This window comes from Orycteropus afer, unplaced genomic scaffold (assembly GCF_000298275.1).
Source record: "Orycteropus afer afer isolate SDZICR_OR568_19922 unplaced genomic scaffold, OryAfe1.0 scaffold00082, whole genome shotgun sequence".
Classification (NCBI taxonomy): Eukaryota; Metazoa; Chordata; class Mammalia; order Tubulidentata; family Orycteropodidae; genus Orycteropus; species Orycteropus afer.
In genome coordinates this window covers 11,089,188-11,115,825 of record NW_006921669.1, presented here as the reverse complement: position 1 = coordinate 11,115,825, position 26,638 = coordinate 11,089,188, and the positions used below count along the sequence as shown (strand labels likewise).

The 26,638-nt window shown below is 46.6% G+C and overlaps 1 protein-coding gene across 1 annotated transcript; it reads right to left on the bottom strand.

Moving 5' to 3' along the window:
- Positions 1-4,972: 4,972 nt before the first annotated feature.
- LOC103197646 (pancreatic lipase-related protein 2) lies at positions 4,973-25,266 on the bottom strand. Its single transcript, XM_007941600.2, has 12 exons — positions 25,197-25,266; positions 23,550-23,704; positions 21,742-21,867; positions 20,565-20,699; positions 19,739-19,850; positions 17,776-17,895; positions 16,490-16,609; positions 13,767-13,885; positions 10,214-10,343; positions 9,115-9,226; positions 7,909-8,076; positions 4,973-5,036 (listed from the first exon to the last, which is right to left on the bottom strand). Exons 1-12 carry the CDS (start codon positions 25,243-25,245, stop codon positions 4,973-4,975), a joined length of 1,410 nt encoding a protein of 469 aa, XP_007939791.1. The 5' UTR covers positions 25,246-25,266.
- Positions 25,267-26,638: the final 1,372 nt, after the last annotated feature.

The window sequence follows — 26,638 nt, the reverse complement described above, 5'->3', positions numbered from 1 at the left end:
GCTAATCTAAAGGCTTTGTTGTTGTTGTTGTTGTGTGCCCTTGAGTCGGACCTGACTCATAGTGACCCCTTCTTGGGTTCCCAAGGCAGTTATCACTACGGAAGTAGATTGCCCAACCTTCCTTCCGAGGAGTGGCTGCAGTTGGAACCCACCCAGTACCGCAGAAGAAAAGTCCTGGCAATTTGATTCCATTAAGATCACATCCGAGAAAACCCTTGGGGTCACCATGAGTCAGCATCGACTGGACGACAACCACCACCACCATCGTTGCACGTATTTGACCACAATCATTAAACAAAACCAGTAACAGCAGCTAGAGCAGCTAAGAGCAGAGTGGTTGCTTGCTCCAGGCACTGGACTGAGCCCTTGACTCCGAATAGCTTGTTTAGTATAATTATTTTCATTTGACAGATGAGAAACTGAGGCACACATAGATTAAGCAATGCTCAGTGTCACATAGACAATAAACGGCAGAGTCAGGCCTTGAACCCAGGCAGTCTGACACCAGGGCTGCAACTGTTGGACTACATTGCTATGCCCCGTGAGCCTTATCTGGGGCCCTGGTTATAGTAACATTCCAAAAAACCAAAACTGAACCCATTGTCATCTAGTCAATTCCAACTCATAGTGACCCTCTACATTAACTACTTCTAAATGAATCACTGCCTGACATGGACTCAATTCAGAAAGTAGATAAGAGGAAAAGTAAGAAAAACAAAAATATAATTAGCACAACTGAGGCAGTACAACGGGGTAAGGATGCTGAGCTGGCTTTGGGGGTCCGCACACCTGTTTCTGTCACATTAGCTGCTGCATGATCTCAGATGAGAAACTTAACCATCCCATACCTCAGTTTTCTCATTTATAAAATAATAATAATAATACCTTCCTTAGGAAGTTAAAACGGAGTCCTAGAGGAGTAGTAGTTAACTATTCGGCTGCTAATTGGTCAGTCATCAGTTCGAACCTGTCAGCCACTCCAGGCGAGAGAAAACTTGGCAAGCCTACTCTAGATTGCAGCCGAGGAAACCCTGTGGATCAGTTCTCCTCTGTCCTATAAGCACCCAGTAGCAACACGAAGTTAAATGAGCTAGATAATGCTCACAAAGGCAATCATGCAGCAGTTTACAAGGATAAAACTCACCGGCTTCTGTATTAAAAGCCCTAGAGAGTACAACCCGAACGCTCCTGAGAAGCGAGGATGCAAGGAGACTTCATCTCACTCACTCTGGACGTGCCGTCAGGAGGGACCAATCTTTGTAGAAGGACATCATGCTTGGTAAGGTAGAGGGTCAGCAAGAAAGAGGGAGACCCCCCTCATTGAGAGGGACTGACAGCGGCTGCAACAATGGGCTCCAGTGTACCCACTAATCACGGCACAGGACCGGGACATCATGCTTGGTAAGGTAGAGGGTCAGCAAAAAAGAGGGAGACCCCCCCCCCATTGAGATGGACTGACAGCGGCTGCAACAATGGGCTCCAATGTACCCACTAATCACGGCACAGGACCGGGCAACGCTGCATTTTGTTATACACAGAGGCACTGTGAGTCAGAACCAACTTGACAGCATCTAACAAGAAGAGAAAGCAAAAAAGGTAAAAGTTAGAAGGTTCAACTAAGAACAAAGACTAGCAAAGTCTTGAAAACTTCTTGGCCATAACCAAACACCTTGAGAGAAGGAGTTGCTGGACCTGGGGCTCAGAACTGTAGTCTTAGGGGACATCAAGGCCAATTGGCATAACATGGTCCACAAAGACAATGTAATTTTCTGTTCTGTTTTGGAAAACCACCCACTTTGTGGTATTTTGTTATAGCATCTTTAGGTAACTAAAAGAGTCCCTTGGAAGATATAGTAAATGTAACCCCCTCAACACCCAGAACACTGATAACCTAGTCAGAACCCACTGCCAACAGGGAGGAGACAAGGATGATGTAGAGCTGATATTAGCCAGGGAGAAAGCCTGCAATTGCTCGAGAGGCAAGACAGAAACAAAGCCCTTGTAAAGGCTTTTCATACCCTGCATTAAAGATAAAATCTAATTTAGTTGAAAATGGATGCACAGAAATTAAACACCCCATGTGAGGCTTTCGTTGTTAAGTTGTGCACCTTGTAACGAGAGCTTTACTAAATTTATTCCTTTGACTTGAAAATAAAGATGCTTTTTGAAATTTGATTTGTTGTTTCACAAATTGTTTTAGCTTTGTGAATAGTACAGACTCCATTTCTGATCTGTCTCGAACAAAAATAGAGCATTAAAATGTTTAAGATTCAATCAAAGGCTTGCTGTGAGTGCCACAATATTAGAATAACAGAAAAATCAATTCGATTTTTATTTTGAACATGATTTGTCACAAAGAGCATTCTAACAGATAATGCTGATTATATGGTAGCAAATGTAATTTATATATACTGAGCTCGACGCCTTTGTCAGAGTCACCATTAAGGAATTTGACATATATGCAGGGGAACAATAAATGTCAACTGAAATATATACCAGTGAGCTATAAATGGGATGCTGAAAGAGCCACGTCTGCACACGCTGTAGTTAGAAGTAGTAATATGCAGTCTAAAGTAGCTTGTGTTTTCAAACAAGAAGTCTTTTTATGCTGTCATTTTAAATATCTCATATTTTCTGAAGGTCAGCAATAAATGGCACTATTAGCATTAAAAGCTAGTAAAAGAAAAAGTAATTTGTTTTTCATTTAACATAACATTTTATGAAACGGCTTTGTAAAGTATTCATTTTTTTTTCCCCAATGGAGGCTGAGAATACAGGATGAAGACGTCTGATTCTTAACGGAGGGTTATTTATTTATTTATTGTTTCTGTTATTGTTAACATCTTGAATTAGTGAGATCTTTGTAGAATTATGTGTTTTGTGCCTGGGAGGTTAATGCTAAGAAATAAAGCTGTCTACACAACTGTGGCCTCATTTAGCTCCAGCAGGGTGCTGCTCTGGTCCTGGGCTTGGTCCTCGTTAGAAGTGCCATTTGGTACAGGGATGACAGCATGATGCTGCGGAGAGGAGGCAAGACTGGGAGACTGAGGATGAAGGGCTCTAATGCTATAGAGACAGATGATGTCCAAGAGAAAGAGGAGGGCAGGCTCTTCTTGCTGTGGCAGGAACAGTGGCAGATGAATCAGGATAGGAATTCAAATACAGACATGGGATCACTTCAGGGGGAGTCAGCCACAGAAAGTCACTCAGTTCCCTTTTACCAGTGGCCCCCCCAGCTGCCACAGGTCCTGAACTACAAAATAACGTAAACTCAATCTGTCTCTGCAACTCTTTCTCTCTCCTCCTTTTCTCTTAAATTTGGCTAAAAAATTAAAACTGTAACAACAATAAAAAACAACATAACCATCACCTGAAATTAGCAGAGATGACCCTTTTATCATATTTGCTTCAAATCCTTTTGTAATGAAAAATAAATATGACCTCATGGATAAAGAGTTCTAAATCCCCTTCTAGGCCATGTTTTGGTATTTTGTACACCTATGCAGTGAGTAGTAGTGTTTTGCTGATCAAAATATACGTAAATGCTAATTTTTGTATCTGAATGACATCTTTCTGACCCTTGCTTGAGAAAAGCAAGGACATTCAACAGGGCATCTGTGGATTCTAGCTTTGTTGATGCCTATACATCTTAGTTCACTCTTTTTAATTGCTAAAGTAATGGTTTGGGTCATACGATGAGTGGGATTATTGTGTTATTTCAATTTCTATTCTCCTGATTACAAGTGAGGTTGAATCTCATATTTATTTGTCATTCATGTTTCTTCTTTGTGGATTGCCTGCTATGTCCTTTGTCCATTTTTCTCTTGGGCTGCCCTTTTCTTTATGTATTCTGAATACCAGTCCTTTGTCTACTGTGTCCATTTCAAATACCTTCTCTGAGGCAGTGGCTTGTCTTTCTCTTTGTCTTTGGAGTCTCTGTTATTCTTTTTTTTTTAAAAAAATTTATTGTGATTTGGGTGAAAGTTTAGGGAGCAAATTCATTTTCTAGACAGCAGTTCATACACATTTTACTTCATGACATTGACTGCAATCCCCATGATGTAACAGCTCTCTTCCCACTTCTCTCTGAAGTTACTTCTTCCTTGTGTCTCTTCCTATGCCTTATCCCCTGCCCCCAAGCTATCTCCCTGTGCAAATGCTGTCCTTTTGTTCTCCCACCATTCTAAGGAGTGTATCTACCTGGTGTAAATGTTCACCCTTTATGCCTGTCTATTGTTTGGCTGAAAGCCACAGGAGTAAGTTCAATTCCAAGCCTGAAGAGTTACTAGGGGCCATAGTCTCAGGGGTTTCACCAGGCTCTATCAGACAAGTAAGCCTGGTCTTTTTTATGATTTTGAATTTTGTTCCACTGTCTCTGTTATTCTTAAGAACAACCCATGTCCTCCAGCCCTTCCTTTTCCATTAGTTGACTGTGTTGTGTGCCAGGTACTGTATTAAGTGCTTGACATGCCTTGTCTTATTTAATCCTTACAATCATCCTGTGCAGTTGGGCAAGTAAGTGTCGCCACTAGAGAAGTTAAGAAACCAGCCCCGATGGCACGGGCAGAAAGGGGGGATCTGGGAGACGAGCCTGGCTCTGCCAGAGCCCAGAGGCTGAATGTTTCACCTGATATCACACCATGAGAATTAGTAAGAGTGAAAACCAGAAAGTTCATCGCAAAGGTAAATGGGAACAGCCACAGTGGTTCTCAACTTTGTACATCAGTATTAAAACATACTGATGCTAGGCCCCACTCCAGAAATTCCCATGGTCTAGGGTGTGGCTTGGACAAGGGGATTTTCTCAGGCATTACCCATGGCCAACTGGCTCTAGTCCCAATACCCATTTCTGAAAATAACGCTAGAACATGGAAAAGAATTGTACGTCAATGTCAAACTACCGTCACCATGTCAAGCCGAGTGCTTTTTATAAAATTTATTACCACAAAGATAAAAGGGCAGCACCACCTTTCTAACAAGGGTAAAGAGATTGTAAAACGTCTTCTTGCACTGTGTCCCCGCTACAGAACATATACCTGTGGAGGAAAACATTTTCTGCGTGAGGTCCTTTTGCTTGTGGAAATGTGCTCTCAGATAAGTAGAAGTAAACAGCATTTATCCAACCCCTTGGAATTCAGATGGCTTTGACTGAAGATCTTTGTTATTCCCAGACAGGGAGTCTCACTAAACAAACCAGCTCACTGTGAGCTTGTAAGGAACTCAAAGGAAATCAGCGTGTCGAACCGTTTTATAAAGTCGTTGGTGTCTCTAGTGGACCTGCAGTTTCAGGCCTAGAAATGGGTTCCCGGCTGCCACGAGGAGCTCTCCCTGTCAAGTTCAGATCATGAGGATACACTGCTTGTGGAAATGTAAAATGGCACAGCCACATTGGAAACTGGTCTGGTGGTTCCTCTAAAGGTTAAACATGGAATTACCATATGACCCAGCAATTTTCCTTCTGGATAAAGTCCAAGAGAAATGAGAACATACATCCACACAAAAATGTGGACATAAATATTCATAGCAGCATTATTCATAATAGCCAAAAATTGGAAACAACTCAAAACCTATCAACTAATGAATGGATAAATAAAATGTGGTATATTCATACCATGGACTATTACTCAGCAACAAAAAGGAATAATGTCCTGACACATGCTACAACATGGATAAAACCTTGCAAACATTTGCTAAGTGAAAGAAGTCAGTCACAAAAGGACAAATATTGTATGATTCTATTTATATCAATGTGCAACAAAAAAACCAACCCAGACTCACTGCTGTTGAGTCGTTCTTGACTCATAGCGAACCCTCCTTGGGTTTCTGAGGCGCTATCTCCATGGAAGTAGATTGCCCAATCTTCCTTCCGAGGAGTAGCTCATGAGTTTGAACTGCCAGCCTTCTGATTAGCAGTCAAATGCTTTAGGCATTACACTACCAGAGCTCCCATATGGATGTGCAGAATAGAAAAATCTATATAGGCAGGCAGTCAATCAGTGGTTGCCTAGAGCTGGGGTAGGGGTCCTTGAGATGGCTAATGGGTATGTACTTCTTTGTGGGATGATAAAACATGTTCTAAAATTGACTGTGGTGGTGGTTGCACTCTGTGACTATGGTAACAGTCACTGAATTGTACACTTGAATGGGTGAATTTTATGGTATGAATTAAATCTCAACAAAGCTATTTTTACAAAGAAAAAAAAAAAAGATCATGGAAAGTTCTTGCTTCTGAGGGGGTGGGAGCCTGGCCAAACTGAGGCACCCACCAAGCCGTGAGAGGCAGGTGCTTCTGGCCTCCTCCTTCCCTTGTTGGTGTCCATGGCTAAAGGGCGAGAGTGTGGTCAAGCCAGCCCTCCCTCAGGGCTCCGCTTTGGCATGTGGTTCCTTCCTGTGGGGAACCTGATGTGGTACTTGGGTGTTTGGGCTATCCAGGCAGACCTCAGAGATATTGCGGGTTCAGTTCCAGACACCCACAATAAAACGAATATCACAATAAAGCAAGTCACACGAATTTCTTAGTTTTCCAGTGCGTGTCAATGTTACGTTTACACTACACTGCAGTCTGTTAAGTATGTAATGGCGTGATGAAAAAGTTTGAAATATTGTGAGAATGACCCAAATGTGACACAGAGACAGGAAGCGATCACATGCTGTTGGAAAAACGGTGCCCACAGACTTGCTCGATGATGCAGGGTTGCCACCAACCTTCAATTTGTGAAAAAGGCGGCAAAATCTGGGAAGTGGAATAAAGCGAAATGCAATCAAACGAGGTCTGCCCATCTAGTGTGTGTGCCACACAGTGCTTGAAAAAAATAACTTCCCTCTCCACCCCCACCTATCCCAACTTTCCCACAACGCACTCCCCAGCCAGGCCGAACGAACTTCTCAGCTCCTCATCGGCATCTAGCTGGACAATACATGGCAAGGGGCACTGGACTGGAGGTCACAGGGCCTGGGTCCGAGTCTTTGCCGAGCCTTACACTTGTGCTCTGCTCTCAATTATGCAAAGTCATGGCACAGCCGCAGGCGCACTTGATCCTTCCAGCCACATGCCCACAGATCAAGGTTATTAACATGCCACAGCCAGCAAAATTATGTCCTGGCTGAGCCAGATCTGCCGTGTTGCAGAGCACATTTTAATGTATGATATTCTCTGCACTACCTTCCTTGTGGGACTGTAGACACGTCCCTAGACTCTGAATCTCGAGTTGCTCAACTTAAAACGAGAGCAGTTGAGAGGTGACATCTCAGTTTCTTCAAACTCTAACATTTTCTTATTATCCTCCTTTAAGGTGCCCATTCTATCTTTTTATATTTTAAATGCAGTTATGTTCCATCCCTTTGCCTGTCAAGCAAGATTCTGTTCCCTCATAATGAGAAGAGCTTGGCCGCTGTGAAATAGATTTCCAATCCATTCCATATCTCTCTCATGTCATGGTCTTCAAACAAACCAATTTACACGAACAACTGCACACTGAAGTTAACTGACAGATTCCTTTTAAGTACTGCCTAGGTATTTTACTCACTGCTTGTAATAAAATAAAATAGTCTCACATTTACCTGTTTCTTGACATTATGCCTTGCCCCTGTCAACCTGAATTTGGTCTCAGAGAAATTATATTTGATTTTCCAAAATAAAGCAGATGGATATAGGGAGAATTAAGATGAATACTTGGGTACATGAATGAGCAGATGGTAGAGTGAATGGATGGCTGGACGGCCCAAAGAATGAAGAGCTAGAATCTGGATGGATAGTGGACAGGCAGAAAGGGACAGAGCGACAGTTGGACAAGTAGATGGATACACAGATGGGTAGGAGGGTGATTGGATGGACAGATGTGTGCACAAATGAATGAATGAATAAATAAATAGAAATAATCAGACTTAGATGGAGTAAAAGATACGTACTCGGTTCCATCTTCACCACTTTGCACTGTGACTTGGGAAGCCCCCAGCGTGGGCCGGAACAGATTTATGACATTGTTGTTCCAGAGGAACTTAACCTTCTCGATTTTTCCAACATTGAGGTCCACATCAATGTCAAGGGCATGACTTGCATCTGGTCGGAGGGATCCTCTGAAATTAGACATAAAATGTTACATGAGCTGGCTATATGGATCCGGGAGGTGATAACAATGCACCGTTTTCCCAAACAATGGCTGCTGTTGTGGGTTTTGCCTCCGATGACCAGACACGTGCTCGGGAGCAGTCCAAACAGAACCCTCTGTGCAGAACACGGCTCTCCACTGTCTGAGTTGGTCGCTAGAGGAGAGTCAAGCATTTGGAGTAGCGTACTAACTCCACAAATTCACCAGAGGACTAACTTAGGTGATGACTCATGTTTAAAGTTGCATGTGGTTCAGCTAGCAGGGTCCCTGTTCATAGGATTGGTGTTAATCAAGAGGTTGGAAGTTCAAGTCTCCCCAGAGGCACCTCAGAAGAAAGGCCTGGCAATCTACTGAAAAGTCAGCCATTGAACAACCTCTGGAGCACAGTTCTACCGACACACATGTGGTTACCAGAAGTTGGAGGAGACTCCACAGCAACTGGTTTTCATATTGTAGCACAGGAAGCTGTCAATGAATTTTAATTCAACATGAAAATTATGCAAAAGTGAGTGCAAAAATAGAATCAAAATTTCCAGCACCGGCTAGGCATTCATCCAGCACAAACGTACCAAGTGCCTCAGGTGCCCACAATATGCCTGGTGCTGAGCCAACCACAGCAATGGGAATGGGGCCCCAGGCTTCAGAGAGCAAGAGTGTGGTGGTGGTGGTGGTGGTGGTGGGGGATGGAGTGTGTGTATTGGGGTGATGAATCGTGGATGTGCTTCACCTGAAGAGAATTTGATACTCCCAAAAGCTGAGTCAGCAAGCTGTAATTGACCGTCCAAAAGGAGTAGGGACATTGACTCCTGTACTGTGGGGGCCTCAAACCTCTCGTTTGTAAAATGAGGTGACTGAACTAAGATTTCCTTCCAGCTCTGCCACTCTAGGACTCAAGGGTTCTGTTTTACAGATGGCCTGGGTTATAAGGTGGTTCATACCCATCCTTCCTGTGTATGTGAATAATCTATCATGGGAAATATGCTCATTTCACTAATAGCCGACTTACTTGAAAATCTCATACTGCTTTGAGTTTCCATTACTTCCATACAGAGCAATCCTGATGTACCCACTCACTTTTTTTTTCCCAGCGAGTGTGACAGATACCCTGTACCGCCAACCTGTCCAAAGAAATACAATCAGTTCAATTAACTAACTCATTTTGTTGAACAACGACCTCATGGAGGCATTCTTGTTCCAAGCTCTGAATACCCCCTGGGTGAGCGGACAATGTGAGCAATGATTTCCTTTAATGAAGCTGGGGGCCCAGGAATACTGTTCTATATAGGAGTGGGGGATTTAGAGGACAGTAAACAGCATCATTCAGCACAGTATCTCATCAATACAGTTAAGTGTGTGCCCTAGTCGGTGAAGGGTGGCTGGTTACTGCACATGCGTACTCCACATCAGTCTATGAGAAGGCCACAGGGAGGTGAGATGTTTGCGACCCTACCATTTGGATAAATCACCTGGCTGCTCTCTCTCATTTAGTTTTTTGCTATTAGCACATGCATTGGATCTCATCTCAAAAGCAAAACAACACAAAGTTAAAACCCCATCTACCCACCCCCATCCCATGTTCTTCTCTGAGGTAACCAGTTTGACGTCTATCCTTAATGATTTTTCCCTGCAGGTGACATCTGGCAATGTCTGAAGACCTTTTTGGTTGTCAGAGCTGGGGTGGTATGTTGGGGTGTACTACTGGCGTGTAGTGTGTAGAGAGAGGCCATGGATGATGCTAAACATTTTATAATGCACAAGACACCTCCTTACAACCACAAATTATCTAGCCCCAAATGTCAATAGTGCTGAGATTGAGAAACCAAGATCTAGGTCATTCTCTGAACATTTGTACACATACATATGTATCTATATGAATAGATAGACACATGGAAGTATTCTTATCCCATGAATACCCATGGGTGAGAGGAATGTGACTAATGGTTTATGTTAATGAAGTTGAGGGCCCAGGAATCCAGATTCTAGGTGGGAGTGAGGGACTCAGAGAGCAGTAAATACTGTCATTCAGTACAATCCCTTACCAATAATGCTTGTTGCTTCTTAAAATGATTCGCAGTAATTTTTAAATGAGTAAAATAGAAACTTACGGGTAAAGTTACCGTTGTCTCCTGTGTTCAGGAAAAAGGTTTGTCCCACAGCATTGGTTTTCCCTTTAAATTGGTCAGCATAGTGTCCCATTTTGGGACAGCCTTCTCTTGGACAAGGGAAACATCCATTCTAGTAAAAAACAAAACCATAATCTGTCTGTTAGTGATAGCCTTTTACTCACTCACTTGCTCACTGAACCAATTTACCTTTCCATCCATCTCCCCATCTGTCTATCCACTCATCCATTCACCCACTCATCCTCTCATCTGTCCATTCAACCTTCCATCTACCCACTCATCCTCCACCCGTCCACTCAACCATCCATCTATCCATTCACACTCCCTCCATCTCTCATTTACCCATATATTCTCCCATCCATCCATCCATCATCTACCTGTCCATCTATCCATCATCCATCCATCTATCCATCCACCCATCCATCCATCCATCCACCCATCCATCCATCATCCATCCTCCCACTCATTCATCTGTCCATGCTCAGTATTGTGTATAGAACTCTGCTAGGCCCTGAAGGGTACCCATAGAAGTACCTTGAAGATGTAAGAGTGTAGTTGAGGAGACAAATCATATCCAGGAAGCAGTAAAATTAAAATATGTAAGAGAAATGAAGAGAAAATCTCAAGGGAGAAGTAAATGGGAAAAACAGCAAGCTACTTCAGGAAAGGAGAGGAAGAAAAGACTTACGACACTTTTCACTATAATGTGAAATATTCGTCCAGACCAGTTGACTGTCCCTCCCCCACATTTGATGTCCCCCTAAATGGCAGTTCCTTTGAGCCTGCAGGAGGCAGCTTCCTCCCTTTGGCTCAGTCTAGCTAGCACTTTATGTCACAATGCCACCGGTCCTTTGTTCTTTTCCCTCTCTACCACATCCATCCTGCACTGAGAGCAAAGCTATTTTGTAACATATAAAGCATAAGACAAGTGCTGGCGGCCAGGTTCCCATGCCCACCAAATAACTATAACATCCAATGCTACTTACTAAGTATGCAGCAGACCTTGATGATAGACTATGATGTCCTGTTGACCTTAGGGTTCAACCCAAGAATGTAGAGGTCAACATTAGCTTGAAAGGAAAAAATGTAGACCTGAATATATTTTTATTTATACCTTTGAGAAAAAAAAAATAAATTTTAACACATCAAACTTTTGCAAACCCCAAGTGTAACTGATTGAGCTAAAAGTCATCAAAGAAGCTCAAACTTAATCACTAGGTGAAAGGCAGCTGGGAAACAGTATGACCTCGCAGATGAGTTAGGGAAAAAGTACCTTCATAATGGAGAAATCTGGCAGACACCGTGTGTCTCACCCCAGTCTCTGATTACTTAAGCAAGTCCTCAAACTTAATGCCACCAAATAACGGGACAAACTGACTTTCCTGTGTCTGGCTGGGATGCACTGAGGAGGACACACACTGCCCAGTCACCACAAAGAAGCAAACCAACAAATCCAGATGGTGCAATAGTCTACACACCACCAGCCCTGAACCTCACAGCTCTCACTGTCCTACATGACCAAGGGAAATTGAGAGAACTACAAGGTCGCTACAAGGTCCTATATAGGTTGAAGAAGACTAAAGAGACAGGACAATAAACACAATGTAAGGAAAAGAAACAGTGAGAGAAGGACAGGCAAACCTTCCAGAGGACACTGTCAGGACAATTGCAGCAATGCGAATATGGATTTTATTCTAGAAAACAGGAGCGTATCAGATGTTAACTTCCTCGAATGTGGGCCTGTCCGAGAACGATGGTGTTCTTGGGAGATGAATGCTGAAGTACTTATAAGTAAAGTGTCATGTTCAATATACGGTGACACAATTTGGGGAAAAGGTTTATGTATATGATATAGACAGAGTATGCACACTCTCTTTCTCCACATATACACACACACACATAAATAAATATGGACATAAAGTGCCCTGGTGGCACAATGATTAAGCACTTGGCTGCTACCCAAAAGGCTGGCAGTTGAAACCCATTGGCTACTCCATGGTAGAAAAGACCTGCTGATCTGTTCCTGTAAAGATTACAGCCTAGAAAACCTATGGGGCAGTTCTGCTCTGTCCTATAAGGTCGCTATAGAGTTGTTAAGGAGCTCTAGTAGCATAATGCCTAAGGCACTTGACTGCTAACCAGAAGGCTGGCAGTTCAAACCCACCAGCCACTCCTCGGAAGGAAGGTTGGGCAATCTACTTCTGCAGTGCCACTGCCTCAGAAACCCAAGGAGGGGTCGCTATGAGTTGAGTCAACTCGACGGCACATAACAACAACAACAAAAACATAAGAGTTGTTATGGGTTGGTATCAACTTGACAGCTGTTTTGGCCCTCTTGTGCTGCTCCAACAGAAATACTACAGGTGTATAGCTTGAACAAACAGTGCTTCATTCTCTTACAGTTTAGGAGGATAGAACTCTGAGTTCAAAGTGCCAGCTCTAGGGGCTGGGTGAAGGCCCCCTGACCTTGGGTTTCAGCTCTGCCTCTTGCTCCTGGCCCACTGAAGTTAGAGGCTTCTCTTAACTCAGATAGTTGCTGCCTGCTGAGGCTGACAAACCCAAGATCGACAAGTAAAATGGCACAGTCCCAGAATTATCAAGCAACACGGCAGGCCAGTAGTTCAAGGCCAGAAACAGTCTCAAGATCGGCAGGCAGCATGGCAGGCCGTTGAGATGAAGACCCAGGCAAATACAAGGATCCAGATGTGCCAAAAAGTTCAAGACCTTCCTCAAAGCTTCTCTTTATACGCTGGAAGTAGGACACATCCCTAAGGCAGCTAGTCAGCTATTCGCAGTAGATTCCACTGGGGCGTTGATTATCAGTCTCAACATGGGGAATAACTACATCAGTTGCCCAGCCACCCAAAACCAGGCCCAGCCAAGTTGACACACAACCTTAACTACCACAACGACAAATAGCAGTAAGTATATATATGTGTGTGTGTGTATGTGCATATATATGTATGTATATATGCACACACACACACACACACATATATATAGTTATTGTTATATATATTATAAATATATACTCAAAGCCATCGAGTAGGACCCGACTCATAGCGACCCCTTCTTGGGTTTCCGAGGCAGTATCTCTACGGAAGTAGATTGCCCCATCTTCCTTCCCACCAGCCTTCTGGTTAGCAGTCAAATGCCTTAGGCACTGTGCTACCAGAGTTCCCATATATGTATACATATATGGGAGCTCTGGTGGCATGTGTGTGTATGTGTGTGTGTGTGTGTGTGTGTGTATATATATATATATATATATATATATATATATATATATATATATGTTGTTGTTGTGTGCCATCCACTCGGACCCGACTCATAGCGACCCCTTCTTGGGTTTCCGAGGTGGTATCACTACAGAAGTAGATATATATATATATATATATATATATATATATATATACACATACATACACATGTATGTGTGTGTTTCTAACACACATATATATGCTTCTAAGCTACAGAAACAAAAACATCACTAACAGGGACATCACCATCTTCCCAGGACCCCAGGCTGACCTACCTCCTGAAACTCATCGTAGGAGGCACATGGGTAGCCCAGGAAGCCATCGGGGCTGAGGATACTGCTTGAGTAATACTTGTAGCTTCTCAGGTGGTTGCAAGCTGCAAAGTCCCGGGTTCCTGGGAAAGCAAAGGCCGCAGCAGCTCACAGGAGGTGCTGCACCTCAGGGGCAAGGACTCCGACTGAGTGCGGAATTGCAGGTGGGGTCAGCGTCCTGAGCACCCTGGTCAGAATTCAAAACTTCTCTCACTGGCTTTCACATACTTAGAGGCAAGTAGGAAATTTGAAAACTGGTTTAGGAAGGGAAGTCAGTCTTCCCACCATTTGCTGAGGAGAGCTACTCAGGCTGGTCACCTGGTTGAGAAGTGATAAGTTTTAACAAGTGCATTTATCCAGCCCTCCAGGGACCAGGCAGGTAATAGAAATGAATAAGTACATTATGGGGGAGAGAGAGGAGAGGAGAGAGGGTGTGTGCTAGCTTTAAGGGGACCCTACCCATCTCAGCCAGTTGTTCTGTTAAAAGACAAGCCCAGATTTCTTTGATCTTCTGGTCTTCCATGAGAAGCCAGAATCTTGACTTTCATATGAAAATCTCTCCCTGCTTAAATGTTGGGAATGCATTCTCAGGTCTAAAATAGTCACTGTGAAGGTCAACCAAAGACTGCCATGAGCTACATACGTCCTGTCTGTGGGCAGCAGTTTTGAGAACTTCAAATGAACTAACTTCTCTGTGCCTATGGGCCCAGACTGAGAAACACCCCCCCCCCTTTGCTACTCCGAGCACAAGGTAAGAACAGTGGAGAACAAGGTCACAGTGCCCTCTGGCCACAGTTTTTCATTGTTTTTTTTATTGACGCATTATTCTTTGAACCAAAGTCTTGTTTAGAAAATTGTTTTCCATTTCTCCAGGGACTTGGTACAAAGCATCCAATGGTGTGGTCCATGGGGACCGTGCACACACCTGACGGCCACGCCTAGGGGGTCCGCTGGGCTTTGTTCGCTGCCCGAGAAAGGATCCTTGCCCTTTGTGTGGGTGGATTAGCTCTCCACAGCATCCAGCTCCCCCAGACCCCACTGCCCGGCGCCTTCCAGCTGAAGCTGGCTTCCGCATGCCCCACACCAATGCTCCTTACCAGACAACAGAACCTGTTTCAAACTTAATTGTTTCTTTCATCCCAAATTGCTGCCCAGGGATACCATAATAGAGGAGAAAGTGGATTTAATTGTTCCTCAATGCCCAGGGCCTGATGGCTCGGAGCTCCACACAATAGAAACACACTCCAGAGTTCATGGGCTTGTTCCCTCTAAATTGCCTCTTTAATTAAACCTGGGCTCGTGTCTATTGTGTGAGCCTGCTCGCCATTTCTGGGAGTGGGCAGCTATTATTGTAGGGTTCTTTCAGGAAGCCCGGAACAGCCACATCTTGCCTGCAGTTACCTGGAGTGGAGCTCACAAGGGGTCAAAACTCTGATTCTGTCAGTGATTGTGGCCGTTGCTTTACTGACTCTGCTCTTTAAACAGAAGGAATATTAAAATATCACCCAAGGCCACTTGACTCAATTGAACAGACTGTACTAGGGACTGAGTGGGGTGCTGGGGTGTCTGGGATCCCCCTGCTGTAGTCTTGAACCTTAGGGGCCTCAGCCACAGGAAAATAAAGACTGAAATCAAACAGTTATTGGACCGAAGCACCCACTTTCAAGGAGAATGGGGAAGGGTCATCTCCAGGGAGAGGCAACAGGAAAAGCCAAAGGCCAGCCAGGGCACACTCAGTGAAGGGGCTTTGATGCCACCTATGTTAGGCAGATAGGTGCAGTGGTGGTTCAGTGGTAGAATTCTTGTCTTCCTGTGAGAGACCCAGGTTCAATTCTTGGCCAGTGTACCACAGGAGCACCCATCCGTCAGTGGAGGTTTGCATGTTGCTATGCTATGATGCTCAACAGGTTTCACCAGAGCTTCCTGACTAAGCCAAGCTAGGAGGAAGGTCTGATGACCTACCTGTGAAAACCCTATGGATCATGATGGTTTGACCTGTAGCTGGTCACGGGATGGTGCTTGACTGGGTGCGTGGGGTTGCCATGAGTCACGGACCGACACAACAGCAGCTAACAACAGCAACAGTATTCGGGGCACTGAGCTGTGCTCTCAGATACATGGGAACACACACAAAGCTCCTAGAAGCCACCACAAGTCCCTCAGGCCTCCAGTTGTCCCTCTCCAAGCACACCCAGACAGCTCTTACCACCCTTCTCTTCTCACTCACTCACTCCTCTTTCATCCCTAAGGCCTGACAACAGCAAATGGCAAGAAAGTCCAAGCCCTCAAACCTTTACTCACGTCCTACGGTTCTGTAGGGCGTAGACGCCGAAGGTAGGACCAACGGCCAAGGCCAAAGCTGGGGCTTGCCTACGTGCCAGTCCAGCCCTATGCATGGGCTGACACACTGGCAAACTGGGGGAGTGGCACAGGCTGGAGGGTGAGATCAGGGCTCTGCAGCCAGAAATTGGTCTTAAATACAGGATGGCCTTTGGCACGTTATATAACTTTTCTGAGCCCCCATTTCCTCATCTATAAAACGGGGCTACTCAGAGTGCCTGCCTCATGACAGTGTTGTGAACGTGGCTGGCACGAAATAAGCACTCAAGAGATGGTGGACGTTCAGTACCACGAAGGCCCAGCCATACACCGGAGCAGTGGCTGCCCTGCTTCCTTAGCTCACGTACCTTCCCATATTCCATTGATATCCACGATGGTTGACAGGATATTTTTCCGACAGCCCGGCATTTGCTTTCCTCCATTCGGAAAGAAATCCAAATGGCCCACCTTTTGGCTCATCCCAAAGCCTGAAACATTTGAAGAAGTGAGCAGGGAGGTGAGTGGTCCCAAAATAAGGTCGTGGCTACAAAAAAGTAACCAGAGTAAGAACCTTCCAGCAAATTCTCCTCTCAGCACTGCTACCACCGCCCCAAGGAGAAGTGGGCAAAGGAAGGGAGATAAGGGCTCTGGGTGAGTGCTTGTGTGTGTGTGTGTGTGTGTGTGTGTATGTGTGTCTGTTTTGGGGAGGCTCTGGCCTGATGTACCCTTACACCAGTACGTAATAATAGACTCATCTCTGTCTCTGCAATCTGGCGCAATTGCAATCTGCAGTATTTATTACCATATTCCTTTTAAAATGTTAGTTTCTATGTTATAGTGACATCCTGAGACCATATAATATGGTATCATTCTGCTGAGAGTTTTAGCATAGTAGGTAGCTACAAGGGCCTTCCAAGCACACAGAGCTGTTATCAAATCCTGGTTCTACTTGCAGACTTCATGATGGTGAGAAGTTACTTCACCTCCCTGAGACTCAGTTTCCTGAGGTAGAAAATGGTGACAACCAGACCCACTTTTCAGGAACGTTACAAGGACTGATGAGATAATGTGGGAAAGCACTCACTCAGCACAGCATGTGGTAGACCCTTACCAGGTGACATCTTCAGTAAAACCATACCCTTTATTGGCAAGTTTCATGAATGGTTATGTAAGAGAAGAACATCAAAAAGAGAATGTTGACTTCAGAAGGATTAAAAAGGGATATATTTAAACTTCAATGAAACAAGCTATAACCAAAGCTTTGACAAAAGAATAAGAAAAAAGCCCCCAAATCAACTTTATGCTTCGGAAGAACAAGTCACGCATAATAATGTATAGATTTTCTTCTCTGGATATTGGCAGATTGGGAAAGATGCCGTGTTGGCAGACTGAATGATGCCTTTAATAGGCTACGGAAGTATTTCTTGTCCTACCTGGGCCTCAAGTGGACACAGCTGGCACTGTACTGGTTGTTTATTATTGCTGTTTATTATTTGTTGCTGTTGCCATTTTGACCATTGGGTGCCCAAGCTATTCCAGTGTTAACCATTTTGAATATCACCCTGGCTGTGTGTGTGTGTGTGTGTGTGTGTGTGAGAGAGAGAGACACTTGGGCTATAGGCCTCGTCACCAGGAGGTGGAGTGAGGAACTCACCGAGGAAAGGGATTATGGGAGCAGAATCTGTGTGAATCACATCCACAAACATGGCGTCCGATGGGTCCAGCCGAACCTCCTCGGATGTGCCCTGGAAGCATGGCTCTGCAGGATCCAGCCCTGAGAGGATGGGGAGATAAATGGGCATATGATTCCTGGGCCCTGGACCCCAGCACCCATGCTTCAGGGAGCAATCTGCAGCTCCTGGTCTACTCGGGAGAGAGAAGCTGGGACAGAAAAACCTAAAGCAGGGCCGCTGCCTGCCCAAGACATCCTAGTGGCTGGCTCTGTGGAGGACGTGGGTAGTGCCTTGCCTCCTCTTCCTTTGTTTCTCACTCATGTTACTATTTGGCCGTTGCTCTGGGAGACAGCAGCTACCTAGCCCTCCAGCTACTCCCCAGCCCCAGTTGTTGTTGTTGTTGTTGTTATGTGCTGTCGAGTCGGACCCGACTCATAGTGACCCCTCCTTGGGTTTCCGAGGCAGTATCACTACGGAAGCAGATTGCCCAACCTTCCTTCCGAGGAGTGGCTGGTGGGTTGGAACCGCCAGTCTTCTGGTTAGCAGTCAAGTGCCTTAGGCCCCAGAGCCCTTCACAATCTACTCCTGTCTTTGCTCATGCTGTTCCCTAGCCTGCTGTACCCTTCCTCACTCTCACTTCATCAACGTCTCTCTCCTCCAAGCCCCAGCTCAAAGGCTACCTCCTCAATGAGACCGCCTCCACCCGAACATGCCAAATTTAGCCTCCCCTTTCTCTGTCTATTCCATCCACACTGTAGGGGATTATTTGCATTTATTAATTCTGCTTTAATCTCCTTTGCCTATTCAGTTGTCTCCCTCCCAAACTAGACTGTGCATTCCCTTAATGGGGAAGGAGAGGCAGTTCATCTTCAAAGAGAAGCACGGGGCGCCTCTCATCTGAAAAGGTCACAGAACTCAGTGACCTACTATCCCACCAAGGCTCTGCTCAAGGTCAAACACCCATCTTCTCTGAACTTCAGTTTCCTCAGCTGCAAAGTGGGAATTGTGCCAACAACCCTAACAGGTTACTGTGAAAAACACATGAAAAGATGTAAGGGAAAGGACTTTGCAAACTGAAATTCGACATAAACACAAACTATTATTATTATTATCCCCTTATGGCATAGTGCCTAAGGCGTTTCACTGCTAATTGGAAGGCTGATGGTTCAAACCCACCTGCCACTCCTCAGAAGGCGGGTTGGGCAATCTACTTTCGTAGTGATACCGCCTCGGAAACCCAAGGAGGGGTCGCTATGAGTCCAATAGACGAGTTTGGTTTTGGTTTTTATCCTTCACCCAGCGCCTAGCACAGGGTCATCAGCAAAGGGGCACTCATTAAATGGTGAATTAAACTGTTTGCTGAAGTTGCAAAGTTGCACTGATTTGGCTGCACAAAATAAATAGTTGTCTATGCCCATGCCTTTTAGGAATACATTTTTGCGTAGCGAGTCATTCATTCATTCAGCATTTACCGAGCGCCTCCTAGTGGCAGGTGTCAGCTATCCATTTCCATTTTCTGCCTGGGCCTGGCCCAGAGGAGGCACTCAATCAGTATTTGTGGAACTGACAGACTGATTTTTTCAAGTCCGCTCACTTATGACTTACACTACGCCATACACTAGAAATGACAGCTCTGAAGTCATTTGTCTAGTGTTCTAGTTATGTTTTTTTTTTTCTTTTCCTTATAAATGCATGTATAAATATATGTTTTAATACACGTTAAAATACATGTACAATATATGCGCCTCACCTAAAATCAGCTCCCAGAGGACCAGTAGGGGCGCCCTTCGCCCGGGAAGTGCACGGATCAGGCTTCCCCGTTAGCTGGATTTTCCGCACTTCCGGGTTTAGGATCTCCACCCCCACCCTCCACCCCCGATTTTGGCTTCAGCCCCGGGGTTTTGGGTCCCCGGCCTGGCCCGGCCCGGCCTCCGCGACCCATACCTGTGATCCTGCCCAAGCGTCCTCCCAGCCTCCTGCCCGCCTCCGCAGCCGCGTGCGAGCCCAGGCTGTGGCCGATGAGGTGCACGTTTTCCGGGTCATATCCCATCTCGGTCTGCGGAGGGACGGGACGTCAGGCTATGCGACTACGCGGGTCCCACAGGACGGGGCGAGTATGGGCCTGGGCTGGGAGGGGGAGCCCTGCCACTACCTGGGATGTGGGTGCAGGAAGCAGGCTCTAAAGGAACCGGCCAGGGCCTCCATAGGGTGCGAGCCTACAGCAGGCTCGTGCGCGGGGCAACAGTGCTGACCAGTGGCCACCACGCCAACTGCACGCCTGCTCAGCGCAGGCGCGGACGTTCTCGCTGCTGCCGTGCCCCAGCCCACAGCAGCCTCCCTCCCCTCAGCCCTGGCGGGGCCTGGGTCTGTCCTGCAGAGCGTGGGTCTTAGGACGGAGCAACTCTGGGTTGTCCGGGAAGGCCGTCCAGAAGGATGCCAAGGGCCTTCCCTGGCTGATTGCCTGAGAAGGAGGATTCATCTTCTGAGCTGAGAACTGAGGCCCCTCTCATTCCCAGAGCAGCCTGAAAGGAAGGCCTTATTGCAAACGGTGGAACTGAGCTCACAGAGGGTAGAGAGCTGGCCCCAGGCCCCGCAGTTGGGTCATGACAGGGTCTAGGATCTTCAGGACAATGCGTGAGGGAGTATTTTGGTTAGCCTCTCGGCTGCAGCACCTGGCTCCCAGCCCCTGTCCACAGGTCCCCCTGCTGCTCTGCTACAATGTGGCCCTTCCCTGCCCCTTCCCAGAGAACGTGGCCCGGGCAGGGATTACCGACAGCACTTGTATTAAGAAAGCCGTCTCGGCGCCCACGACCCGGATGTTTTGGACAGCTTGGGTGTACAGTGTCCGGGACCCCCCTTTCCAGTCCACGCAGAAGCAATTCACCGCCTCCACTTTAAACATTTTCTGGAGAACACAGTCAAGAGGGAGAAACCAGTTTACCAGCGTCAGTTTGGACCCGCCAGAGACAATATTGGCTACAATGTTGTGGCAAGCAGTTTTGGCGAACCTGTATCAATAATTTTTGAGACTGAAGTAGTGATTAAAAGGAAAGAAGGAGAAAAATCAAAAAGGCTTCTGCTCAATTTTATTTGGACAATCTACTTCCCTGGTGACATTGCCTCAAAAACCCAAGGAGGGGTTGCTATGAGTTGGATTACATTCAACAGCAGTGAGGTGTTTTTTTTTTTTTTTTTTAATGAATATATAGAGTTATTTATATGAATACAGTTGTTGTAGTTGTTGTTATTTGCCATCAAGTCGGCCCCGACTCATAGCGACCCCTTCTTGGGTTTCCAAGGCAGTATCGCTACAGAAATAGGCATGCCCAACCTTCCTTCTGAGGAGTGGCTGGTGGGTTTGAACCGCCAGCCTTCTGGTTAGCAGTCAAGTGCCTTAGGCCCAGCATCTGGTTAGCAGTCAAGTGCCTTAGGCACTATGCTACCAGAGCTCCTATGAATACAGTGTAATATTTCTTAGGTTATAAAAATACTAACTAACTAATGAATACAGTTAGTATTCGTATAACCTAAGAAATATTACACTTCAGCAGTTTTCAACTATATTTATCTCATTTCTCCTCCGGTACGGGAGGTGGTCCATGGAGGTGGGGGTGACTCCGTAATTACCGCTCTGGGTTACACCAACCCTACTGACACCAACTGAGAGAGAAATGCCAGGTAGTTTGCCGTAGTCCCCACCTCGGGGACTTTCTGGTGGACTCTTGTCTCTCTAACTTCAGAGGAGCAGTTGGCTGGAAAGTGGTGGGTTGGGAGAAGGTTGGAGGGGACGCCTGGGAGAACCCAGCCTTTCCTCAGTGGCTTTAGGAAAGACAGATCTGGGTGTATTGACTTCCCTGTCTCAGGGGCATTAGAGCTATAGTGCCCGCCTCTGTGTGTTCGGGTGCTGTTCTCCCCAGGAATGGCCAGGTGAGGATCACGGCCCCTACCTTGCACATGTCGGACAGCCAGCTCTCTTCCCCCTTATCTATGAAGCCATGGATGATGAAGCGTGTCTTGCGTTTCGGTTGGAAGTTTGAACCTGCGATGGTTGCTGGGTCCGTGGCAGTGATCAGCTGGTTTAATTACAAAAGATGAATTTGAATGTTGGATTTTTGAAGCCATGACCTGCAGAGCCAGACTCGGTAAGATGAGGTCAAGGGCTCACCTCCTATGAAGTTATGCTGGCCTGGAACGGGAGTTTCTGAGCTGGGGTTCATGGACAGATTCAGGAAGTCCAAGTTTATGGACTTTTTATTTTCATTAACCCTTAACTGAAATCTAGCGCCTCCATTTAATTACGAAATTAGGCCACAAACCACAGTGGTATTAGAAGCACCTGTGAATCTGTCACCACTAGAATGCTCAGATATTTTTGTGTTATATCATAGTGACTGCAGATATCTCAAACTATCTTTTACATCCATTATTATTCTAGATTACAGCAGTAGTTAGACCAGTCCCTTTATCTTGTTATTTAATGATGAAATGTAACAGTATATATATTTCTCTATTACTTATTTGTATTTTTAAAATATTTTCTTATTTTTCAATATTAGTTTCCTTTGCAACTCTCTATATATTGATTTATATCTTTATAAATATCACTCTAAGACGCCACTCATAGGCTTCTGCAGACCAAAGAGGTGTCCAGTACAGAAAAGATGAAGAACTCTGGTCAGAAGCATTGGGCATGGGGCCAGAGCCAGCCCAGTGGAGCTGTGAGGGGTGGTCTCAAGTCTGTGAGACTTAAACACTGACCTGCTCCCAAATGGCCCCCTTCCATGACCCCACCTGGACAAGATGCCGGCAGAAGAACCAAGATCACAAAATGGAAACAACTCAATGACCATGCTCAAGGAGACCTGCTGAGGGCACTGAGTGGGAAATTTGTCACCGAGGTTCTTCCGGCGTGACCTGCAGACACCCGACTCTTTACACTCTGTCAGTGAGAGGAGCTGTGAGCTCCTTGCATTCTCTGCAAGTTCTTCCTTTGGAAGTCTTGAATCCCAACCACCTGGAGTTAACCCCGCCCTGCTTCCTCCGCCTGGGAGGTCTTCTGGGAGTGGAAGTTGCTCAGAGGGTCTCCGCCTTTTCTCTTTTGTGGTTCCATAGCCCCTCTCCCTCACTGGTCCTCTAGCTCCTTAAGGAAGAATTTACAGCCAGTGAGGGACTTCTCTCCTTCCACTGTGCAGTGCTAGAAAGAGACAGACCCTCCTCAGGACACACCAGGCCTGGGTTTCCCTATAAAACCTGCTCATACCTCTCACGCTGTACCCAAAACACCAAACCCATTGCCATCAAGTCAGTTCCAACTCATAGCAACCCTACTGGACAGAGTAGAACTGCCCCATAGGGTTTCCAAAGCTGCACTCTTTATGGAAGCAGACTGCCACATCTTGCTCCCATGGAGTGGCTGGTGGATTTGAACTGCTGACCTTTTGGTTAACAGCCAAATGCTTAACCACTGGGCCACCAAGTCTCCTTCCCATCCCCTAGCACAGGATTTTTACTCTGGTGAATCTCCTGAAGTCTATGCATAAAGGAGTGGGAGTGTTGTACGCTTCTGGATTGAGCATCCATAAATTTCATGAGGGTTTATTACTGCAAGAGTTAAGGTTACTCTTATACCGGTGGGGAAGCCATCAGCATCTAGGAAGTTCCAAGGGAGTGAATTACACCCTCGACAGCATATAAAGGTTCCAGTGTGCAGGCCCTAATCCACCCACCATCCAGCCATTGCCAAGCCCGTGGTTACTTGGTAGTTGTTCTGATTTTCATTTGTGTACAGAAGGAAGCGGGTGCCAATGTCTTCAGGGGACCAGGGAAATAGCTTCAAAGGTCGCTGCAGGGTCCCTGCCCACGGTTGTTCATCTGAGAAGCAGCCAAGGTGTCCATAGCAGATCTCCTTCCCTGGGGCAGGAAGAGGCAGAGAACAACACTTGAAAGGCTCTGGAAAGGACCAATGTCATCTCAGCTACACAAATCAGCTGTCAGGATGGAGCCCAGGTCTGGCTAAGGCCCATGCCAGTCTTGGTCTTTGCCAAATGTTCACCAACCTTCTGCGGTGGTAAGCATCACTGGGCATTGGGTGGGGGTGGGAATGTGCATATTGAATATACACAGCCCCACACCTCTCCCTCAGACATTCTGATCCAAAGGGTCTGGGTAGGAAAATAGTGTGTTTAGTAAGTACTCCTTGTGACCAGGTAAATAGGGAAATCACCTGGGAATGACCTTGGAGGCGGGCCTTCCTGTCGAGGCAGGTGATCAGTGAAGCAGGAGATATGGTGGGAAATGCTGGGGGAGCAGCAGACCCCACCTCTACTGTCAGAAGCCAGGTCTCAGGGGCCAGGAGGCAAGGGAAGGTCAACAGTGGGCCGGGCCGGACCAGGAGACAAAGGAGGAGGTCCCAGGATGCCCACCAAAACCCTGCCAGGGATGCAGGAGACCATGTCTGCACTTGAAGAGAGTGCCCCTCAGAGGGTTTAGGGGGCCGAGGGCAGGCAGAGAGGAGAGGAGGTCAGGTGGCCCAGGCAAAGAGGGAAGGAGGCTCTGTGAGAAGTTCTGGGGGTGGTGAGGGGGAACAGGAAGTAAACTGGCTGGGGGCTCCGCGGCTGGGGCAGCAAAGGAGGCTAGTTTTGTTTTAGGACAGACAGAACCTGGGTATCTGAATCTCCTTTGGGCAGAAGCCAGGGAAGGGGGCAGCAGTCAGAGGTGGGAGGGACAGAGCTGATACCTATGGGAGAGTGGAGATGGGGGCAGTGAGCAGGAGGGTGGGCTCCTGCGGCCAGCCTGGCAGGAGCTGGAGTGCAGGGCGGGACACGTCCAGGTGGCATTTGCCTGCGATGTGCACTTGTCTATGTGGACGGATGGAGGATGTGAGGGTCCTGAACGAATGCTGCACCTTCCGCTGCCCGGTCACCTGCTGCCTCCAGGCAGTCCCTGCAGCCATGAGCCGTGCAGGAGGACTCAAGGATGGCTGCGAGGAGCACGTTGCTCTGTGCTTGCCACAGGCCGTGCTCCCTCATCACAGAAGCCGCTCGTTCTCTTGAAATAATGATAATGCTGTCAGTAATGACGGCTGTTAATAAGAAGAGCTCTGGCGGCACAGTGATTAAAGCATTTGGCTGCTAACTGAAAGGTCAGTGGTTTGAACCTACCAGCTGCTCTGTGGGAGAAAGAGATGGCGGTCTGCTTCTGTAGAGATTGACAGCCTTGGAAACCCTATGGGGCAGTTCTACTGTGTCCTACAGGGTCAGTTTGACTTGCAATCAATTCGATGGCAGTGGGTTTGGTTTGGGGTATGAATAATAGCTATTATGATGTCCTTGGGCTGCATCACCCAGAGGGCAAGACCAGGCATGGCCACTTTCTCCCCAGGGGGAGGTGACAGTGTTCTCACCTCTGACAGTGGCCAGCAGGAGAAAGCTGAAGGTCCAATGGAGCAGCATCTACATGGATGAAAACACACACCCACGTGCACAGGCATGAGGCTGGCAGCAGTGGAACCCTGGACAGGGCCAGAGGCTCTGACCCTTGAGGAAAGGCACTGAGGTCAAGGCCGCCCAACCTACAGGGAGTGGGCACCGCTGTGCTGGGATGCCGGACTTAGGGTTCCTCCCCCCAGTAGCATCCCCCTTCTAGGCCAGGTACCCCCTGGCAGAAAGGCTGCCAAGCCCTGCCATGCTCCCTGCTGTCATGGGGGCTTGGACTTACTGTTTGGCACCGCAGCGTCCACTCTCAGCCTGGCAGCTTGGATGTGGTCTTTTATAACAGGCTTTATCCTTAGGACTTCCCTTAGAGGAAGGGACAGGGGAAGATAGGGCAAGGCACGTGTGTGCTTTGAACCTCACTTTTATAAACACACAAAGCCTCTGGGAGCAGGAGGCTGTTTATATAGTGAGATTCGAGGAGAGGAAAACCTACTTTAGGGCAGGGCAAGGCTCTGTTAATCTGAATTTACAGGTTCAGTTGCCAAAATATTGTGTTTCTAGAGTGATAACAGGGCAATGTCAGGGTGCAGCACCTCTCCTTGAAAACCTCCTTGGGAACATGAACAACAGATTTGCTAGCGGGAGGATGTGCACGTCTAGGAAGACACATGCTTGGTTTACTTTGGGGTGGGGAGGGTGGCAGGTGTTCCCCCATGAACTTAGACAGTGCTCACTTTAGCTTCACATATCCCAGAGAGATGTGGCAAAGGATTGAAGGAAGGCAATTCTATTGACCAAGAAGCTTGGAAGACTCAAACACTGAATACAGCCTTATTTAGAAAGAAATGCGGTCTATTTTCAATGTACATGGATATTTGAAACCACCACCTGTCTATCAGTTGGCCAGCTTTCAAGTTGCTGTGGTGCTGGAAGCTATGTGACAGTGTTTGAAGCAGGGTGACCCATAGTGTCAGCAGAATTTCCAGATTAGGACAGAGAAGAAAGGCCTGGGAATCGACTTCTGAAGATAAGCAGATGAAAACTCTGTGGGTCACGACAGAATATTGTCTGATAAAGTGCCGAGTCCTTGAGGTTGGAAGACTCTCAAAATACACAGTAGGTGCATCAGTGGACTTGGCCGTGATGGTGAATATGAAGATGCACAGGATGGAGTGGCCTTTTCTTCTGCTGTACGTGGGGCTGCGATGAGTTGAAGCCAAGCTGATGTTGTTGTTTGTTGTTATGTGCCGTCGAGTCAGCCCCGACACATAGAGACCCCTCCTTGGGTTTCCAAGGCAGTATCACTACGGAAGTAGATTTCCCAACCTTCCTTCCGAGGAGTGGCTGGTGGGTTTGAACCACCAGCCTTCTGGTTAGCCGTCAAGTGCCTTAGGCACTATGCTACCAGAGC

Coding starts and splice junctions, on each gene's coding strand:
- LOC103197646 (XM_007941600.2), bottom strand. CDS start 25,245: ATGCTGCTCCATTGGACCTTCAGCTTTCTCCTGCTGGCCACTGTCAGA. Junction 23,705..25,196: donor CCTGCTGGCCACTGTCAGAG/GTGAGAACACTG, acceptor TTCCTGCCCCAG/GGAAGGAGATCTGCTATGGA. Junction 9,227..10,213: donor AGACAACGGTAACTTTACCC/GTAAGTTTCTAT, acceptor TTCTTTGGACAG/GTTGGCGGTACAGGGTATCT.